The 18,122-nt window shown below is 41.5% G+C and overlaps 1 protein-coding gene across 11 annotated transcripts in view; it reads left to right on the forward strand.

Annotated features, from left to right (window-relative positions):
- phf2 (PHD finger protein 2) overlaps positions 1-12,402 on the forward strand; it is a 236,429-nt gene extending 224,027 nt beyond the window's left edge. For 8 of the 11 annotated variants that reach the window (XM_061831394.1, XM_061831393.1, XM_061831391.1 and 5 more), the window contains one exon: positions 6,476-6,703. In XM_061831394.1, the coding sequence (XP_061687378.1) occupies positions 6,476-6,564 (89 nt within the window). In that variant the 3' untranslated portion in view covers positions 6,565-6,703. Of the gene's footprint in view, positions 1-6,475; positions 8,762-11,515 lie in introns of those variants that run through there. The other 3 variants (XM_061831399.1, XM_061831392.1, XM_061831401.1) reach the window with 3 other exon arrangements.
- Positions 12,403-18,122: the final 5,720 nt, after the last annotated feature.

Raw genomic sequence — 18,122 nt, forward strand, 5'->3', positions numbered from 1 at the left:
TACATATGATGAATAGATTATGCCCCGCCAATTGATTCCACTTCCTCCAGAAACGGTCAACTTCAGTTTGAATGGCTCTTAGCCTCTTGTATGGGTATCCTTGAAAGTCAAAGCTTCCCACATCTCCCCTGTGTCCTGTTCTTCCTAGCAGAAGAGGGCTGATGTAGTCTACACAGTCCTCACGGCTTTGAGTTCTGGCACCTATGGGTCTCTCGTTGGCTAGGTTACAGCCATGCAGAGGAAGGTTTGGAACTCACTCCATGTGAAGCACCCATCTCCTCCCAGGTTGTGCTGAGCGCATTTCACTCTGCGTACAGCAGCCTCTGCAGCTCCATTCCTGTGAGGGGAATCAGCAGGGTGAAGTTTCCAGCTCTATTCTGTTCCATGCTTGGAGGCACGTGTCTGGGGTTGTGCTGGTTCTAGCCTCTTGGAAAGCTCTCCCGACTAGAATGGCAACCTTCTGTTTAGCAGGAGTGACCAGACCTATTGGGTCATAGAGGCTTGGCTTAGCAGTTGTCTTCTAGTCAGTGGCTTGGGAGATTTTTTTTTCTCACCTCTTCTTACAGAAGGTTTTGACCCACTCTCATTTTCTTCCTCCTCTCTGAGAAGTTGACTGAGGTCATTGAGTACAGTTTGTCACTTTCGACAAGGTCGCCGACTCCCAGGGCTTTGTCATCTTCTTCTCTCCTTTGATTTGGCATAATGAGTTCATGGGCTCTTTTGGTTCCTGCAGGTGTCTTGACCCTCAATCTGAGGTGATATTTTTTTGTCTTTACTTTCAGGGCCATTCCTCCAACCCCATGGACAACTACTGTGATTTTTTTTTTTTCACTTCTGAGGTCCATAAAATTAGTGGCAGTATTTTCATTTATGTAGCTTTTCCTAATAGACATTAAGGTTGTCTGAACTTTTGGAAAAATCTGTACTTCAAAAAAATACACAAAAATGGTCAGAAATAGCCATATCCTTAACGTCAGTTGATAGAATCTCAACATCCTCCGAGAAGACCATGTCTAAGATGTGATCTTGAGGGTGGGTTGTATTCTTAATATGTTGAGAGAGGTCAAATGTGTCTAGTATGGCAAATAGTTCTTTGGATTTTGTTTCCATGTTGTAAATAAACAGTTTATGGCCAATGTTCCTCAATGTACAATTGCAAAGAATTTGGGGATTTCATCTATGGTCCAAAATAATTATCAAAAGGTTTAGAGACTCTGGAGAAATTACTGCAAGTAAGCAGCAAGGACATTGAAAGCCCGTGACCTTTGATCCCTCAGACGACACTGCATTCAAAACCAACATTGACACACTCTTACGCATCTGTGAGTCTTATAAGGAATAGTTCTTATTAAGTGAATGTTTCTTATTCTTTGTTCTTGTTAGTTTGTTTGTTCTTTGTTACGAATTTTTTACCAGGGAAGCACCGACTGCCGGAGACAAATTCCTTGTGTGTTCTTATACACTTGGCCAATAGAGCTGATTCTGATTCTGGTTAATATGTAAACGATATCACCACATGGGCTTCAGAAACACTTCACAAAACAAATATCAGTAAATTCAGTTTGGCACTTCATCCGTAAATCCAACTTAAAACTACTATTCAAAGAAAAAGGCATATATCAACAACACCCGCTGGGTTCTTTGGGCCTGCGCTTCTCTAGGATGGACGAATGAAAATTGGAAAAATGTTCTGTGGTCTGACGATTCCACATTTAAAATTTTGGGGGAAACTGTGGATGTTGTGTTCTCCAGGCCAAAGAGGAAAAGAACTATCATCTGTCTGTGAAAGCAAGCATCTGTGATGATATGGGGTTGTGTTAGTCCCAATGGCATGCGTAACTTAAATAAATGTGAAGGCATCATTTCTGCTGCTCATACTGGTTTTAGAGAAACATATGCTGCGATCCAGACATATCTTTTTCGTGGACTCCCGTGCTTATTTCAGCAAGACAATGCCAAACCACATTCTGCATGTACAGCAGTGTGGCTTTGTTGTCAAAGAGTGCAGGTATTAAACTGAATTGCTTGCAGTCCAGACTTGTGTGCCACTGAAAATGTGTGCCGGATTTTGTGTAAAGTGTAAAATACCACAACGGAACAGGTGAAGTTATAAATCAAGCAGGAATGGTTAAAGTATTCCACCTACAAAAGCTTCAGCAATTCGTGTCCAGTTTCCAAACATTTATTGAATGTTGTTATCAGAAAAGGTAACATCTGAATGAATGATAAACGAATGAATGCCTTTTATTGTCATCATACAAATGACTGAATGAACAAAATAGGAAAGCCTCTCCTGCTTCAGTGCATAGATAGGAAATTAAATAAAAATTGATACAAATGAATAAAAACAGGAATACAAATCAATAAAATACATATGTGAAATGAAAAGCATAAAAAGTATTGCTCAAGATATTGAAATCAGCGTGCCTTTGCATTAATAGCATGGCAAGAGGAAAGATGGTGATTGTTCTCAGAAAAAACTGTTCCTCTGTTTCTTAGTGTTTGCTTTTGCACATCTGTACAGCCTTCCAGATGGCAAGTACTCCAACAGTTGTTAACTGGTGTGTGTAGTGTAATAATGTTCTGAGCTCTGCTGAGGCATTGAGAGGAATAAATGTCTGCCATGCAGGGATGACAGCAGCTGATCTTGTCTGCTGCTTTGATTGTCCTCTGAAGCCTTGCTCTGTCTGCCAGCATAGCTCTGGGATTGTTCCAGGTGACTCAACACAGTGGTATGCCGATGGCGGCGTCTGTTGAGCTATTCACTCGGTATTGTCATGAGCCAGGCTGGACCTCGGCTAAGAGGGGCATGGCCACTGCCCTGGCCAGTGACACCTGTCACCGCTTTCAGCTGTTTAACATTGGAACTGTAATTAGATGATGTATTTAAGTTGGAGTTTTGTCACCGGCATTTGCCAGATCATTGCTTAAAGTCTCGTTCCCGCACTCTCGCTATCCTGTTCCTGATCTCCTGTGTACCGATCCCTGCTTGCCCGCTGACCGGCCTTCTACACCTGACATCCGCTGCTCCCGTTGACTGCCTGATCCCCGACCTTGGAACAGATAAACACTTTTACCGAAATGCCTCTGCGCCTCCAGAGTCCTGTAGTACAGTAGTACAGTCTTCAGGTTGGCCATCACGCTGTTGTTGCACCAGTCATCATGCACGTACACACAGAGTCTGCTTTTGATGGAGTTTTTAGTCCGCTCTCAGCGGTGCAGGGTGCAGCCTGCTAGCTGCACTCTAGCATAGGGAATGTTTGCGTGAAGCCAGGTCTCCATTATGATGATGCAGCAGTCACAAACACAACAAGACTTGCAATTCCACCTCGTCCATTTGGTTGGTGATGGATATGGCGTTGGTGAGATAGAGGGTTGGAAAAGGTGGCCGGTGCCGTTTGTTCTTTAGCCTGAGCAGGCGGCCAGATCGACATTTCCGCTTTTGCTTCCTCTCTGTCCTCCATTTGCGCTGAATTGCTGGCCCGACAACAATCCACGGTGAGTCAGACAGTCTTGCTAGCATGTCTGAAATGTTGTTTTTACTGTGAAAGTAATTCAAGACTGCTGTTCTGTGTAAGAATCTGAAGTCCAAAAGTTCCCGGCTTGTGTAACAATGTACTGCTGAAGCATACGTGAGCAAAGTCGCCCAAAAAACAAAGACAAAATATGAAAAGTAACACTGATAGGGGGAGCTATAAGCTGCTGTATCTGTGTACACCGCCATCATGCTGTCAAGTGAATGAGTGGCAGGAGGTCACTTAAATATGACCCTGTCGCAGCTTTGTTGGAATGTGTTGCAGCTATAAAATTCTAAATTAATGGTTATTTGCTAAAAACAGAGTATCAGTTTAAACATGAAATAGATTCTTTGTAGTGTATTCAATTTAATATAGGTTGAACATTGGATTCTATTTTTAATTGTTTAACTTAACATCCCAACTTCATTGAAATAGGGGTTGTAAAATTCCTGAACCTGTAACATACTAACTTTTAGCCAATAATATAATTTTAAAGAATGTTACAAAAAAAGCAAATGAACTAATTAAGCCCATAAAGTAATGATATACTCTCATCACTTGTTTTTTCTAAATTTTGGGATCAAATTCTGGAAATACATCCTCTCCACATCTCTCTCTGTCTCTCTTGCACTCTCACACTATACGGTATTTGTCTTTTTTTTTAAGTGATGGTGACCATGATCTCTCATCTTTTTTGCAGCTCCTAAACCTTTCAAGCTGTCGCCAAATGGAATTTATAGGTTCAGGACTTTTTTGTTGTTTTGACCAGTTATTACATTATGGGCATATTACTGAAATTTCCAGGGTATAGTCATTGAATGTGTGGAAAAAACAGGTGTTAAACATTTAAGGATCAAGGTAACTGACTTTGCGAATGCTAGATGTGCATTTGTCCTTGAAAAACAGAGAAAATGGGTTGTTGGAGACATTGTTCTGAACAAGGTTCTTTGAAAAATGAATAAAAGAGGGAGACCTATAAAGAAGTGGAGAAAATCATAGGCTGATCAGCTAAAATGATAAACGATTTAAAATGTCAGCTTTGTCAGACATCCTGCAAACACTGAATTCAAGCCACAGCACACAGTGAAGACAGTGAAGCATGGTGGTGCAAGCATCATGGTATGGGAATGTCACTTATACTTTCGTGTTGGTCCTTTTCATCCCATACCATAGCTCATGGATCAGTTTAAGTACATTAGAATACTGCAAGAAGTCATGTTGCCTTATGCTAAAGAGGAAATGCCATTGAAACGGGTGTTTCAACAAGAGAATGACCGTAAACACACAAGAAGCAGGCAAAATCCTGATTCCCGACAAACGGAGTTGAAGTAATGGAGAGGCCAGCACAATCCCATCGAAAATCTGTGGACTGACGAAAAAATTGCTGTTGTGTATAATTTTCCTGGGTTGTAATACCTCAGTTTGCAAAGAAAGATGTCAACACTGCTATTTTTTAACATTATATTTCTTGACTTTTTGTAAAATATTATCAAATTCAATTTTTTTCCAATTTTTTGTCTTGAAATAGAATGTACAGTGTTCAGTGTACATTTGTGTTCAGTAAGTATAATTTATTTGAGCAATTTTGAAGTTTACTCACCTTTTTACACATACTGTTATTATGAATACAACTGTTTATCCTTGGGGTGGCTCGTTGGCACAGCTGTAAAGCGTTTTCATGTTCTCCCTGTGCCTGTGTGGGTTTTCTCCAGGCACTTCAGTTTCCTCCCACATCCCAAAAACATGTAGCATTAATTGGACACTCTAAATTGCCCCAAGCTGTTATTGTGAGTGTGACTGTTGTCTGTCTCCATGTGCCCTGCCTTTGGCTGGCAACCAGTTCAAGGTGTACCCTGCCTCTTGCCCAATGACTGCTGGGATAGGCTCCAGAACTCCCACGACCCTTATGAGGATAAGCGGCAAAGGAAATGGATGTTTATCCTTAGTTAAACAATGGATTTCGAGGGGACCTGCTAATTACTTTAGCAACCACCAGGGATGTTCATGTGGAAGTCTCACAACTGGGCGGCCTTGAAGAATACAGTTTATCGAGGCATGGGGAGTCACTGTGTCACCTCAGTTTGGAGGGAGCGTTACCGGTACATTTTAAAAATGAATATTTTATCAGTTATGGGACTTTACAAAATTATGGGCTACTATCACATTAGGGCTTCAACACATGCTTGTACTTTTTAATTTTTATTTATTTTTTTTTTTTTACCTCACCACTGCAAATTGTGGGATGACTAACTGATTTTCAATATTCTAGTGAGAATGACAAAATTGAATTGTCTTCTCGGTCTGTCTATGAGCTCATCTAAAAGTTCTGCCTCCTATTATTCTTTTAAATATCCGGTAAAACAACTAAATCATTGTCCTCTAGTGGGCACAACACACAGTTTCAGGTTTAACAGAGCCTAACCATTTGGTGCTTTTTAGGTTCGAGGGAAAGACATTTAAATTAAAATTCAAAATTTTATAGGGACCTAGTGCGGTTAAGGTAGACTCACAAAATATGAGCTCTTAGTAATAGTACTAGTTTTTCAGCTAGTAGCAAGAAATTCTGACTCCTAATAGGTCTGAAAGTGAGTCTGGATGGTTGTTTCTCTGTGTCAGCCTTGTTTGACTCACGAGCTGTCAAATACATGCATTTGCCTATCATGCATATGCCACAGGATAGGCGACCTTGGAAATACTGCATGGTAATGTTTATGTTTTGGGGGCAACAGCCAGCATTTAATAATTCATTAGTCATTGTTGTTGTTCATCACTATGTCACAGTGTAGTGTGAAAAATGTAACCACAGTCATGAAAATACGAGCTCTGGTTAGTTTCTGATAGGTAATGACCATGATATTATAAGTTATTGCTGGTGATTTAACACATTTCAAATAAGCAATCCACCTGTACACAGGGAAGTTTGTCTTATCGATTGTCTCATCTTGCTCTCTTTACAGCTAAGCGGCTAAAGAAAGGCATGGCTACAGCAAAACAGAGACTTGGGAAGATTTTAAAGATCCATCGAAATGGAAAACTCCTCCTCTAACATGCAGCAAACTGCAGGACTGGGATGTTGTTGAACTGAGTTCCACCCTCTTGTTTTACATGATTAAAGTTAACAGCAACAAAAAACATCAGATCGGAAAGAAGAAATCATGGATTTTTCAATTTCAAAACTAATATCGCACATACATTACTGCCTCTTCTCATACTTTATAACTTTGAGATATTGATGTGTACATACCTACTATACATATTTTTAATAAAACGTCTCCCTTTACATCAGTTTTCAGGAGTTGCTAAAATATGAAGCAGAAGTCCATTGCAGGTGTTCAAAAAATTTCTCAAATTTTCGATTCTAAGTATTCACTTACATGTATCCTCGGTTTTGGGAATTTTCACAAAATTTCCCTTTGGATGCTGGGTACTATTGCACACACATTATTGGAGCAACATTATTTTATTTGTTAGCTTCCACACAAGACTTACCACAGAACAGAGTTGTTTAAGTCATCCTGAGAAAATACTATTTTGTTAAGTAAGTTTCCAAGTCCATATCAGAATCATTGGTTATTTTTTTTTGTACTGAGTCAGTAGAAACTAGGATTTTATGAAATTAAAAAGCACAAAGTGAATGTGAGTAGCAACAACATATTTATCTAAGCTAATGGGAAATCTAGGACATCTGGACAAACTTGTTGGTACATCTCTGTTGATAAAATAACAAAACCCCACAATCATCACAAAAATAACTCGAGACTGACTAAAGAAATAAAAATTAACTAAAAATTAACCGATGATTTCGGTTACTGTGTATGAGACTTGTAGTATGTTTCACCAAATATTTGGCATGCCACTCATGAACAAAGTTGTCCAACCTTCTCAGGTTTGAAGTATGCCCTCTCAAAACTTGCAATTGTTATTTCTAGTATATCCCGGGCAACTGCACTGAGACTACCCGATCTCAGAAGCTCAGCATGGTTGGTCCTGGCTAGTAGTTGGATGGGAACCCACGTAGTAATACCAATTGCTGGAGTTGGGCAGTTGATTAAGGCACTGCTCATGTAAAGCTATTTATTATACAAACAACACTTGGGACCTAATGTGCCTCATTGCACTAGGAGCTCTGTAAAAAAAAACGAAAAAAAAACTGTATATTAGCATTCTTCACAGGACTGTGAAAAGTCCTTGGTTCTGGGGAATTCCATGGATTTTCCACTTTGAAAAATCATTTATGTACATTGTGTAAATTTCCCCCAAAATATTCTGGATCTTAACATATTAGTAGTTTGTAATCAGGATTGTCATTTACAACAATGATGACCATATTACAGCAAGCAAGAAATCCTTCTCCATTGATATTTTATCGGTGGAATCTTTCCACACATTTAAATTCATTGTATGCTATCAAGTTTTTGCATTAATAAGTTTAAAGAGAAGAGAGGGAGGACAGCAAGCTTGATAAGGATTATGGGATCAAGGATCAAGGAATTGGTGCTTGCTGAATTTAAAAGTCAGAATTGAAAACCTTCACAAAAATATTAGAAAGATTAAAGAATCAGGGAAAGCATACTGCATCTTGTTTCATCAGGATGTGAAGTATGAATCTGGGAGGGAGAATATGATTCGATCACCTCAACAGAAAAAAAGCATTCAATTAACCCTGGTTAAAATGAACCAGTAATATTGTGGATTACAAAGTAATTTGCAATCACATTTCCATGAATTTGCTATGTACTTACTAATGTAGTTAATGTTAGTTGTTTGACTTAATCTACAAGTCTTGAATCTTATATGTATAATTTCATAAACAGGTATGTGTGCTTGTGTGTGTGACAGGGAGCCCCCCCACTTCGGTTTTACATTTTCCATTTCACAGCCCTGGTTTTGGAACACTCCATTAGACTTTTTTTTTTTTATTATTTTTTTTTTATCCTGACATGAGACCTGTGACGAAGCTTTGTGACAATAGGCAGCACATTCCTCTCCCTCTGCCTTTCTCATCTTTAGATTCCTTTTCATTCAATATATAGTGGTGTGAAAAAGGATTGGCCCACTTCTCAAATTTATATATTCTTGCATTATTGCAAATAAAACCCATACAAACAAAAGACTGTTTCCAAGTGGTGATTTTATTTCTTAAAGGTATATTGTATTTTATAAGGGCGTCACGGTGGCTTAGCTGGTAAAGCGTTGGTCTCATAGTTCTGAGGACCTGGGTTGGATCACAGCCCCGCCTGTATGGAGTTTTCATTTTCCCCCTGTGCCTGTGTGGGTTTTCTCCTGGCACTCTGGTTTCCTCCCACATCCCAAAAACATGCAACATTAATTGGACACTCCAAATTTCCCCGAGGTGTGATTGTGAGTGTGGGTGTTTGTCTCTATGTGCCCTGCGATTAGCTGGCAACCTGTTCAGGGTGTACGCCGCCTCCTGCCCGTTGACAGGTGGGATGGGCTCCAGCACTCACCGCGACCATTGTGAGGATGAGCGGCTAAGAAAATGGACGGATGGGTATTTTATAACATTTTTAGATGATTACTAGCCCAAATCGATGTCTTGTTTTGTATACTGTATATGTTATCATTGATTTATTACATCTGCTAATAATTTGATACATTCTCGTAAGAGAAGAATTTTATGAGTGGTTGCCCAGAAGGGGAGCACCATGACAGCCTGCTGTCTTGAAACCAAAATTGCTAGTCTTCTCAACAAGTCTGTCAACACTGTTAAATTAGCCTAAAGTTAACATTTTTATTTTTTTTTTCTTGAGAAGGGAGCCAAGTCTATTTCACGGTACTAAAGAGTCAAGACACGTTTAACAAAGCACCCCCAGAACTCCCTTTTCTCTGAACACAAGGCACAGCCCAAATTGTTCATACCTACAGTGAAGAAAATAAGTATTTGAACACCCTGCTATTATTGCAACTTCTCCCACTTTGAAACCATTGAGGGGCGTTTAAAAACATTTCTGATACCTCGCTCAGGAGTTCGGTATCAAATTTTAATAGGTTCGTCGGAGATAGGCACTCAGAAATGAAGACAAGACACACTTCTGGCTACCAACAATTGGCACTTTATTGGTCCCACACAGAAATGGTAACACAAGCACAAGCACAAATCACGTGTTATGAAGCTAAGTAATATCCAACCAGCTCTTAGAAGAATATCCAGCTCTTACCGTGCGCCAATAGGAGGGAGAGCCAACACTCCAGGTAGAGCAGCTTCAATACCGGCTGGGCGTCCGTACGCAACCCGCAGCAGACTCTACCGAGAGTATCCAAAGTCCTCCTTTTATACTCTAAGCGTGTGCGGAAGGAGGGGTGAGTGGCCAATTCATCCCACCTGACGCCACACTATTCTTTGTTACCAACAGATGGCGTTGCACGACCTCATATGTTATGTTGAAACATCCTTTTATGATTTCGCTGGCTATACAGAGCTATTGGGAACATCTTTTAGGTTATACAAAGCTATTGCGAACATATACGAAGCTATTGCGAAACATATACGAAGCTATTGCGAAACATCTTTTAATTATGGAAAAACAACACAATAAAATTATTCTTACTTCATTCCACTCTTGATGTTTTTCCATCATTCAAAATGTAAGCAATTGATTATAGGCGATTATATATTTCCTTCTCTACCTCAAGCCGGATGCGTCGCACATAATAGCAAGTTCCCATATTGCATAGCGTAAGCACACAAATAATCATTAACTCGATCAAGGGTGGCAAGAAAGTAGTAGGCGCAGTGGAGGACATTCCTGTGAAGATGTCCCACCAATGATGAGCTGAAGCCTGTTGTACTAATTTAGCGGCATGCACTACTTCCCCTTTTACTACCATAGTTGACACCATGAGACTGGAAATGTTAGACGCATGTGACTTGATGAGTTTTTGGATGTCTGTAGAACTCTCCAATGCGCATTTGAATCGTTCCAGAGACACTGACCAGGGGGAGCGTAGTACCTCCCACTGGACCGCAGTCAACCTGCGGGACTCCGAATAGTTAGTCAAACGATACGTCATGTTTCCCCAGCGCCATATGTGTACATCTTGAAGGCATCCTACAAAAGGAACCGAAGGTACTTGTGAGTTATTTTGTGTTGTAGCCACACAGAGAGTATGCGGTCCAACCTGCCACATCATCTCTCTGGCTGGCTCCCTAGTCCAATCACAAAGTACAACCTCTGAGTCGGTTAGGCACGGATTCGAGTACGCATGTTGTAATCTGCAAGCCAACCCTTGGTCTGTTAAATCACATAAGTCTGATTAAAAGGTTTTGTTGGTTTTTGGTTCAAACCATTCTCCGTCCATGTGTAAAAACCAATATCCACTTGTCGTTATAACAGGCAAAACCTGATATTTACAAACCACCTTTGTTGTCGTCACGTTGTACTGGGTCCAATACCCCGTACATTTATTTTTGTTACATTTGGTATGTTCGGGATGTAATGTCAACCACAAAGAGTCGGAAATGTTCCAAACCTTCCGCCACTCTTGATAATTTCCCGACGTAACTATCCTTAGAAACGACTCCTTTTGAGCCGCAGCGTGTAGAGTTTGAATACTACATACTGTCCCGCTACTCTGTTCTGTCAAGTTCTGAAGCACTTTCTCTGCTTCGTCCCATAATTTGATATCCCAATTAAACACTGTTTTCCAAAGTTCTGCATTTTCTTTTTGTCCCACCAGACCTTTAGGAAGCCAAACCCCTATTTGATGCAAGGCCCTGGCAGAGTGTTCTCCAGTATTGGACAACATGGTCCTAGTTACCTCATTATCAGCAGTATTTGCCAATCCCAATACGGTTCCCGTTCCCCCCAACAAAGTATCATACCATGCCCTTTTTATTCTATTACATATCGGAATCGGGGGAAAGTGAATTGTCCAGTATATCTTGGTTTCAACCACTGCTTGAGCTAGGTGTGTACAGGTGTCAAGAATGGGAATCAAGTGTGTTTGAGTTATTTTTGGCGTCATTGTTTCTTTAGAAATGACCGTGATATGATACCCCCACCTCATATCACCATCATCCCCAACCTCCCCGATGATGAAATCCTCTTCTGCAATTGCCGTCCAAGTCGTTCCTCGATGATCAGCATGACACCCCCAATATCTCCATGTGTCCGGATCCCACATCCACATGACGCAGGAAGCGGAGACTGTCACCTTACTCCCCCGTATCACTTCGATGGTGGACTTACAAATCATTATGGGAAGATCACAGGTGATGTTGACTGAAAATCTATAGTTCCTTTCCTCGATGAACTGGCTTGTCTCGCATGCATGACCTTCGGTCATTCCCCAGGAGAGTCGGACCATGGCACCAACGGCAAGGAGGCAGATGACCCAGTCATTTCCAATTCCTCGGCGCCGGATGTCCTCCATCTCTGCGTCCTCCCGTCGAGGGTCGTCCAATCAACAGCTCCCACTTCAACTAGCACCCACCAAGCTGCAACAGATATGGTTACCACTATTGACAAAAGAAAACATGATTAGTATTCTCGCATGTAACATTTGTTCACGGGTACGTTCACCCATTTTTCCTCTCCTTGATATAAAACACTGACTGTGGCATCAGACCCCTGAGCTATAATTTCCGCAGCTCGAGGAGGTCCTGATTGCATTTTCCCCAAAGATATGGGAAACGGTGTCATTTTTACCTTTCCCACCAATATTGTCCGCACATCAATTCCTGTTCCAAATTGAAATTTACCTATTCTCAAATACAAAGTCATTCCAGCCAGGATGTCCATTCCAATTATCCACTCTGGGATGGGGGTGACGACCACTTCAAATTTCCATATTGGCATTTTCCCAATTTTCAATGGAAGAATTACTGCTTTTCCATTTACAATTTGTCCCCCCAATCCTCGCAGTGGAACATTTTCACCCTTCATTTTATCAGGGTTTCCGTGTCCAATTGAACATGGGGTCTGATGTCCCCAACTGACCATCGATTGATAATTTTGTTCTGGCTGGTTGACTGAGTTTGTCCTCCATCCTAGCTGAGGAGGTCAAAGGTACGTGACCTCTTGTCCTTATTTTTCCCCTTACTCTTGGGTTTCGCTCGGCCCTTTCTCACAGCAGCCACATAGCTGGGGCCTCTTGTGTCTACTAGCATGTCGTCGCTTGAGTCTGTATCTTCCTCTTCTTCATCCTCAAATGCATCCAAGGGAGGGGCTGTTGGTTGAGCTGCCGGCGTCATCATTCCCTTTATGATGGTGGCCAGCTGAGCAATTTCTGATTTTCCCTTTGATCCCCTGCTCAAGCAATTTACCTTCAATCCCCTTTGTTTGCATCTTGCAGCCAAGGCACTTGTGGGTAGCCCGTCAATTTCTTCTGCCGGTACTCCCGCTACAATGAGTGCTTTCCACATTTCCCGCCTACTACTCCCGGCTTCGGGCGGTTTCGCGCGCGGTCGTTTGCCATCTGTTTCGGACCTGTAATTCTCAGGGCAAGGCTGATGTACTGTGTCTCCCCAATCTCCCAAAGTCGCCAACTCCAACAAGCGCGTTTTTACGTCACTGAAGCTGTTATCGACGGCTCCTAACAAAATGGTAAGTATCGCAGACCTGTAGTGGGGGGGTGCGTCTCGAATCATTGCATCACGCACCACCTTTGGCACTGCTGTTTCATCAATAAAAGCATGACCCGCTCGCGATATCGACTCGCGCGTACACAATCTCCCCATGCCGACAACGCCAAAAATGTTTAAAAACATTTCTGATACCTCGCTCAGGAGTTCGGTATCAAATTTTAATAGGTTCGTCGGAGATAGGCACTCAGAAATGAAGACAAGACACACTTCTGGCTACCAACAATTGGCACTTTATTGGTCCCACACAGAAATGGTAGCACAAGCACAAATCACGTGGTATGAAGCTAAGTAATATCCAACCAGCTCTTAGAAGAATATCCAGCTCTTACCGTGCGCCAATAGGAGGGAGAGCCAACACTCCAGGTAGAGCAGCTTCAATACCGGCTGGGCGTCCGTACGCAACCCGCAGCAGACTCTACCGAGAGTATCCAAAGTCCTCCTTTTATACTCTAAGCGTGTGCGGAAGGAGGGGTGAGTGGCCAATTCATCCCACCTGACGCCACACTATTCTTTGTTACCAACAGATGGCGTTGCACGACCTCATATGTTATGTTGAAACATCCTTTTATGATTTCGCTGGTTATACAGAGCTATTGCGAACATCTTTTAGGTTATACAAAGCTATTGCGAACATATACGAAGCTATTGCGAAACTTATACGAAGCTATTGCGAAACATATACGAAGCTATTGTGAAACATCTTTTAAATTATGGAAAAACAACACAATAAAATTATTCTTACTTCAAGGGGTCTGAAATTTTCATCGTAGGTACATGTCCACTGTGAGAGCGATAATCTCAAAAGAAAAATGCAGAGATCACAATGTATGTTTTTTTTAAATGATTTATTTGTGTGATAGAACTGCAAATAAGTATTTGAACACCTGAGAAAACCAATGTTAATATTTGCTATAGTAGCCTTTCTTTTCAATTACTGAGGTCAAACGTTTCCTTTAGTAGTTCACCAGGTTTGCACACACTGCAGGAGGTATTTTAGCGCACTCCTCCATAGCTTCTCTGGATTAGACATGTTTCTGGGCTGTCACTGAGAAACACGGAATTTCAGCTCCCTCCAAAGATTTTCTATTGGGTTTAGGTCTGGAGGCCACACCAGAAACTTCTTATGGACCCACTCTTTGGTTTTCCTGGCTGTGTTCTTTGGATAATTGTCATTTTGAAAGACCCAGCCACGACCCATCTTTAATGCTCTGACTGAGGGAAAGAGGTTGTTCCCCAAAATCTCACAATACACGGCCGGGGTCATCCTCTCCTTAATACAGTGCAGTCATCCTCTCCCATGTGCAGAAAAATACCCCCAAAGCATGATGCTACCACCTCCATGCTTCACAGTAGGGATGGTGTTCTTGGTATGGAACTCATCATTCGTCTTCTGGTAACGGTTAGTGAAACTATGACCAAAAGGTTCCATTTTGGTCTCATCTGACCACAAAAATTTCTCACATGACTCCTCTGTATCATCCAAATGGTTATTGGCAAACTTAAGACGGGCCTTGATATGTGGTGATTTAAGCAGGGGAACCGTCCGTGCCATGCATGATTTCAAACAATAACATCTTAGTGTATTACCCACAGTCACTTTTGAAACTGTGGTCCCAGCTCATTTCAGGTCATAAAACAATTCCTGCTGTATAGTCCTGAGCTGATTCCTCAACTTTCTTAGGATCATTGAGACCCCACAAGGTGATATCTTGCATGGGGCTCCACTCCGATTGAGATTGACCGTCATGTTTGGCTTCTTTCATTTTCTAATAATTGCTCTTAACAGTGGCCCTTTTTTTTTTTTTTTGCCAAGCTGGTTATCAATTTCTCTGTCGTCCTTTCCTGCCGTGTGGAGTTATATAATTTTGTCTCTGGGGTCTTTGGACAGCTCTTTGGTCTTGGCCATGTTACAAGTTTGAGTCCTACTGATTATATGGGGTGGACAGTTAACGACCTCACACAGGTGCATCTGATTCAGGATAATACATGGAGTGGAGGTGTACTTTTAAAGACGAACTAACAGTTCTTTGAGGCTCAGAATTCTGATGGACAGGTGTTCAAATACTTATTTGCAGCTGTATCATACAAATAAATCGTTAAAATCATATATTGTGATTTCTGAATTTTTCCTTTTAGATTATCTCTCTCACAGTGGACATACGATGAAAATTTCAGACCCCTCCATGATTTCTAAGTGGGAGAACTTGCAATATTAGCAGGGTGTTCAAATACTTATTTTCTACACTGTATATGTTGAAAAATTTACAATTTCTCAAAAAGAAATCTGTCCATTTCTTCACTTCCTTACCACACTCATCATTGTTCTGGATTCTTGGCGCCAAGTATTTGAAGTCATCCACCCTCGGAATCTGTAGCCTCACTCTTCCCCTTCAGTGCCTCTCATTCATGCAGATTTATTCTGGTTTATGTGGGCTAATCTAATTACTGGGGTGCAACTGGTTAGAGCATTGGCCTGACAGCTCTGAGGGCATCGGTTCAAATCCTGGCCCCGCCTGCGTGGAGTTTGCATGTTCTCCCCACGCCTGCGTGGGCTGTTTTCGGGCACTCCAGTTTCCTCCCACATCCCAAAAATAAGTATTAAATGGAGACTCTAACTTTCCCCAAGGTGTGAGTGTGAGGGCGAATGGTTGTCTATTTCGTGTGCCCTGCAATTATCCGGCGACCAGTTCTGGATGTACACCACCTCCTGCCCGAAAATGACTGGGATAGGCTCCAGCACTGCTCATGAGGATACGTGGTTCGGATAATGGATGGGATATCTTAAAAGACTTAACTTGGACTTCAACATCAATGACACATAACTTCACTTGGACTTCCACTGACTTGAAAAAAAACTTGCTCCTTTGATTAAAGCACTGACAAACCAAGACTTTGTAGCTTTCTCTTTTCATAGCTATACAGATGAATTCCAAAAAAAAAGAATATCATGGAAAACATTTATTTCCATAATTTCATTCAAAAACATGAATTTTCTTAGGTTATAGGTTCATGGCCCACAATTTACACAGTTCCAAGTAATTATTCATTGATTTTTACAGAATTTGCGGTTCCAATGCATAAAATCCTTAAAATCAGGAGTTTAAAAAATTAGCATACTGTGAAGAAATGTTGACTTTACAGGCCATAAATGTTTTAAAATGATTGTCCCACACTAACCGTCTACAAAACTGAAAGCATCTGCACAGGTTACCCCAGGTGTCATAATAAGGTGTAAATAACTTCAGTTTGGCTCAGTCGGTTCAGTATGGGGAAGACTGTATAATTAAAAACTGGCCAAGTGCATCATTGCTCCCTTCCATAGGATAGGTAACCCACAAAAATCACGTGAAGTTGGCTGGCTGTTCACAAAATGGTGTGTCAAAGCAGATCACATCTGGTTAGATGAGCCTCAACTGCCAGGTATCTTAGGTCACGCCACTACGGAGCCTGACCCACTGTTGGAAGCGTCTCAACTGCGCCAAAGAGAAGAAGGACTGGACTGTTGGCCAGTGGTTCAAGGTCTTCTTTTCCAATTAAAGTAAAGTGTGCTTTTCATTCAATAAATTAAAGTCCAAGGGTTTGAACCAAGGTGGGTAAAAAACAGAACTCAAGTTGCTTGAGGTCCAGTGTGAAATACCCACAGTCAGTCATGATTTGCGGTGCAATATCCAGTGTAGGTGTTGGTCAACTGCTTTCTTAAATCTAAGGTCACTTCAACAGTTTACCATCATGTTTTACAGGACTTCATGATTCGTTCTGCTGACGATCTGTATGGAGATGCATTTCATTTTTCAGCAGGACTTGAAGGTTGTCCATACCCCCAGAAGCACCAAAATCTAGTTTGATGCCCAAGCTATCACAGTGTTTGAGTCTCCAGCCAACTCGCTAGAACTGAAACCCACTAAAATCTATGGGGTATTAACAAGTGGCACCAGACACACAAACGAAGAACAGCTGAGACAACTATCAAAGCAATCTGGGGCTAATAACTCCCAGGCAATGCACAGGCTTTTGTCTGAATACCACGGCATATCGAGGCAGCGATGAAAACAAAAGGGACAAGCAAACAAGTATTGAAGATAAACATGTTTTGAAAGTACAGTGGTACCTCGGTTTTCGAACGTCTTGGTTTTCGTACAAATCGGTTTTGGAACAAAGATTTAGAGATTTTTTTGTCTGTGGTTTCGAACGAAAATCGGTATTCGAACACCCCGACCAGCTAACCCATGACGATTTGTTATTGTGCTTTCGAACGCACCCCCGAAAAAAACTGAAATGACGTAACGTGCGCGGCGCAACCAGTTGACTCACACACTCCTCTGCTCGCGGACGTTTTCCAGTTCTGTAGTGACTTTTATTCTTCAAATTGAGCAACATTAACCCCCGATCATGGCCCCGAAGAAGGCAAGTGGAACTGCTGGTGATGAAAAAGGAAAGTGCTGCGTAAAACTGTCGACTTCAAGAAGGATTTGATAGCAGAGCACGAATCTGGTGTGCGTGTTTCTGAGTTGTCGAAGAAGTATGGCATGGCAAAAATGACGATCAGCACCATTCTGAAACACAAAGATGCAAGGAAGGAAGCAAGTGATGTTGCTAAAGGAGCAACTGTGTTGACCAAGCAGAGACCATAGATGTTGGAGGATGTCAAAAACGTGCTTCTTATTTTCATGAACGAGCAGCAGTTAGCTGGGGATACTGTTGGCGAGGAAGGGAGGAGTTTCATCTGATGTTGCTGAAGGCAGAAAGGGATGTTTCAAGTGCCGATATTAAAGCTATCTGCGCTAAATGGAACGGCATCCATAATTTTGTAGAACTCCATCATCCTAACAAAGCAGAATGTTGCAGAGCACTGAAAGTTTCAATTACGTTGTTATGAGCCACTTCAGGAAGGTGCTCAAGAGATGGGAGAAACAGTTAACTAGATTCTTTCTTTGTTAAAAAGGGGTAAATCACCCCCACTGAAGACATTTGAAACAGTTGTTTTGCATTGCTTTTTC

Source organism: Syngnathoides biaculeatus, chromosome 10, assembly GCF_019802595.1.
Source record: "Syngnathoides biaculeatus isolate LvHL_M chromosome 10, ASM1980259v1, whole genome shotgun sequence".
Classification (NCBI taxonomy): Eukaryota; Metazoa; Chordata; class Actinopteri; order Syngnathiformes; family Syngnathidae; genus Syngnathoides; species Syngnathoides biaculeatus.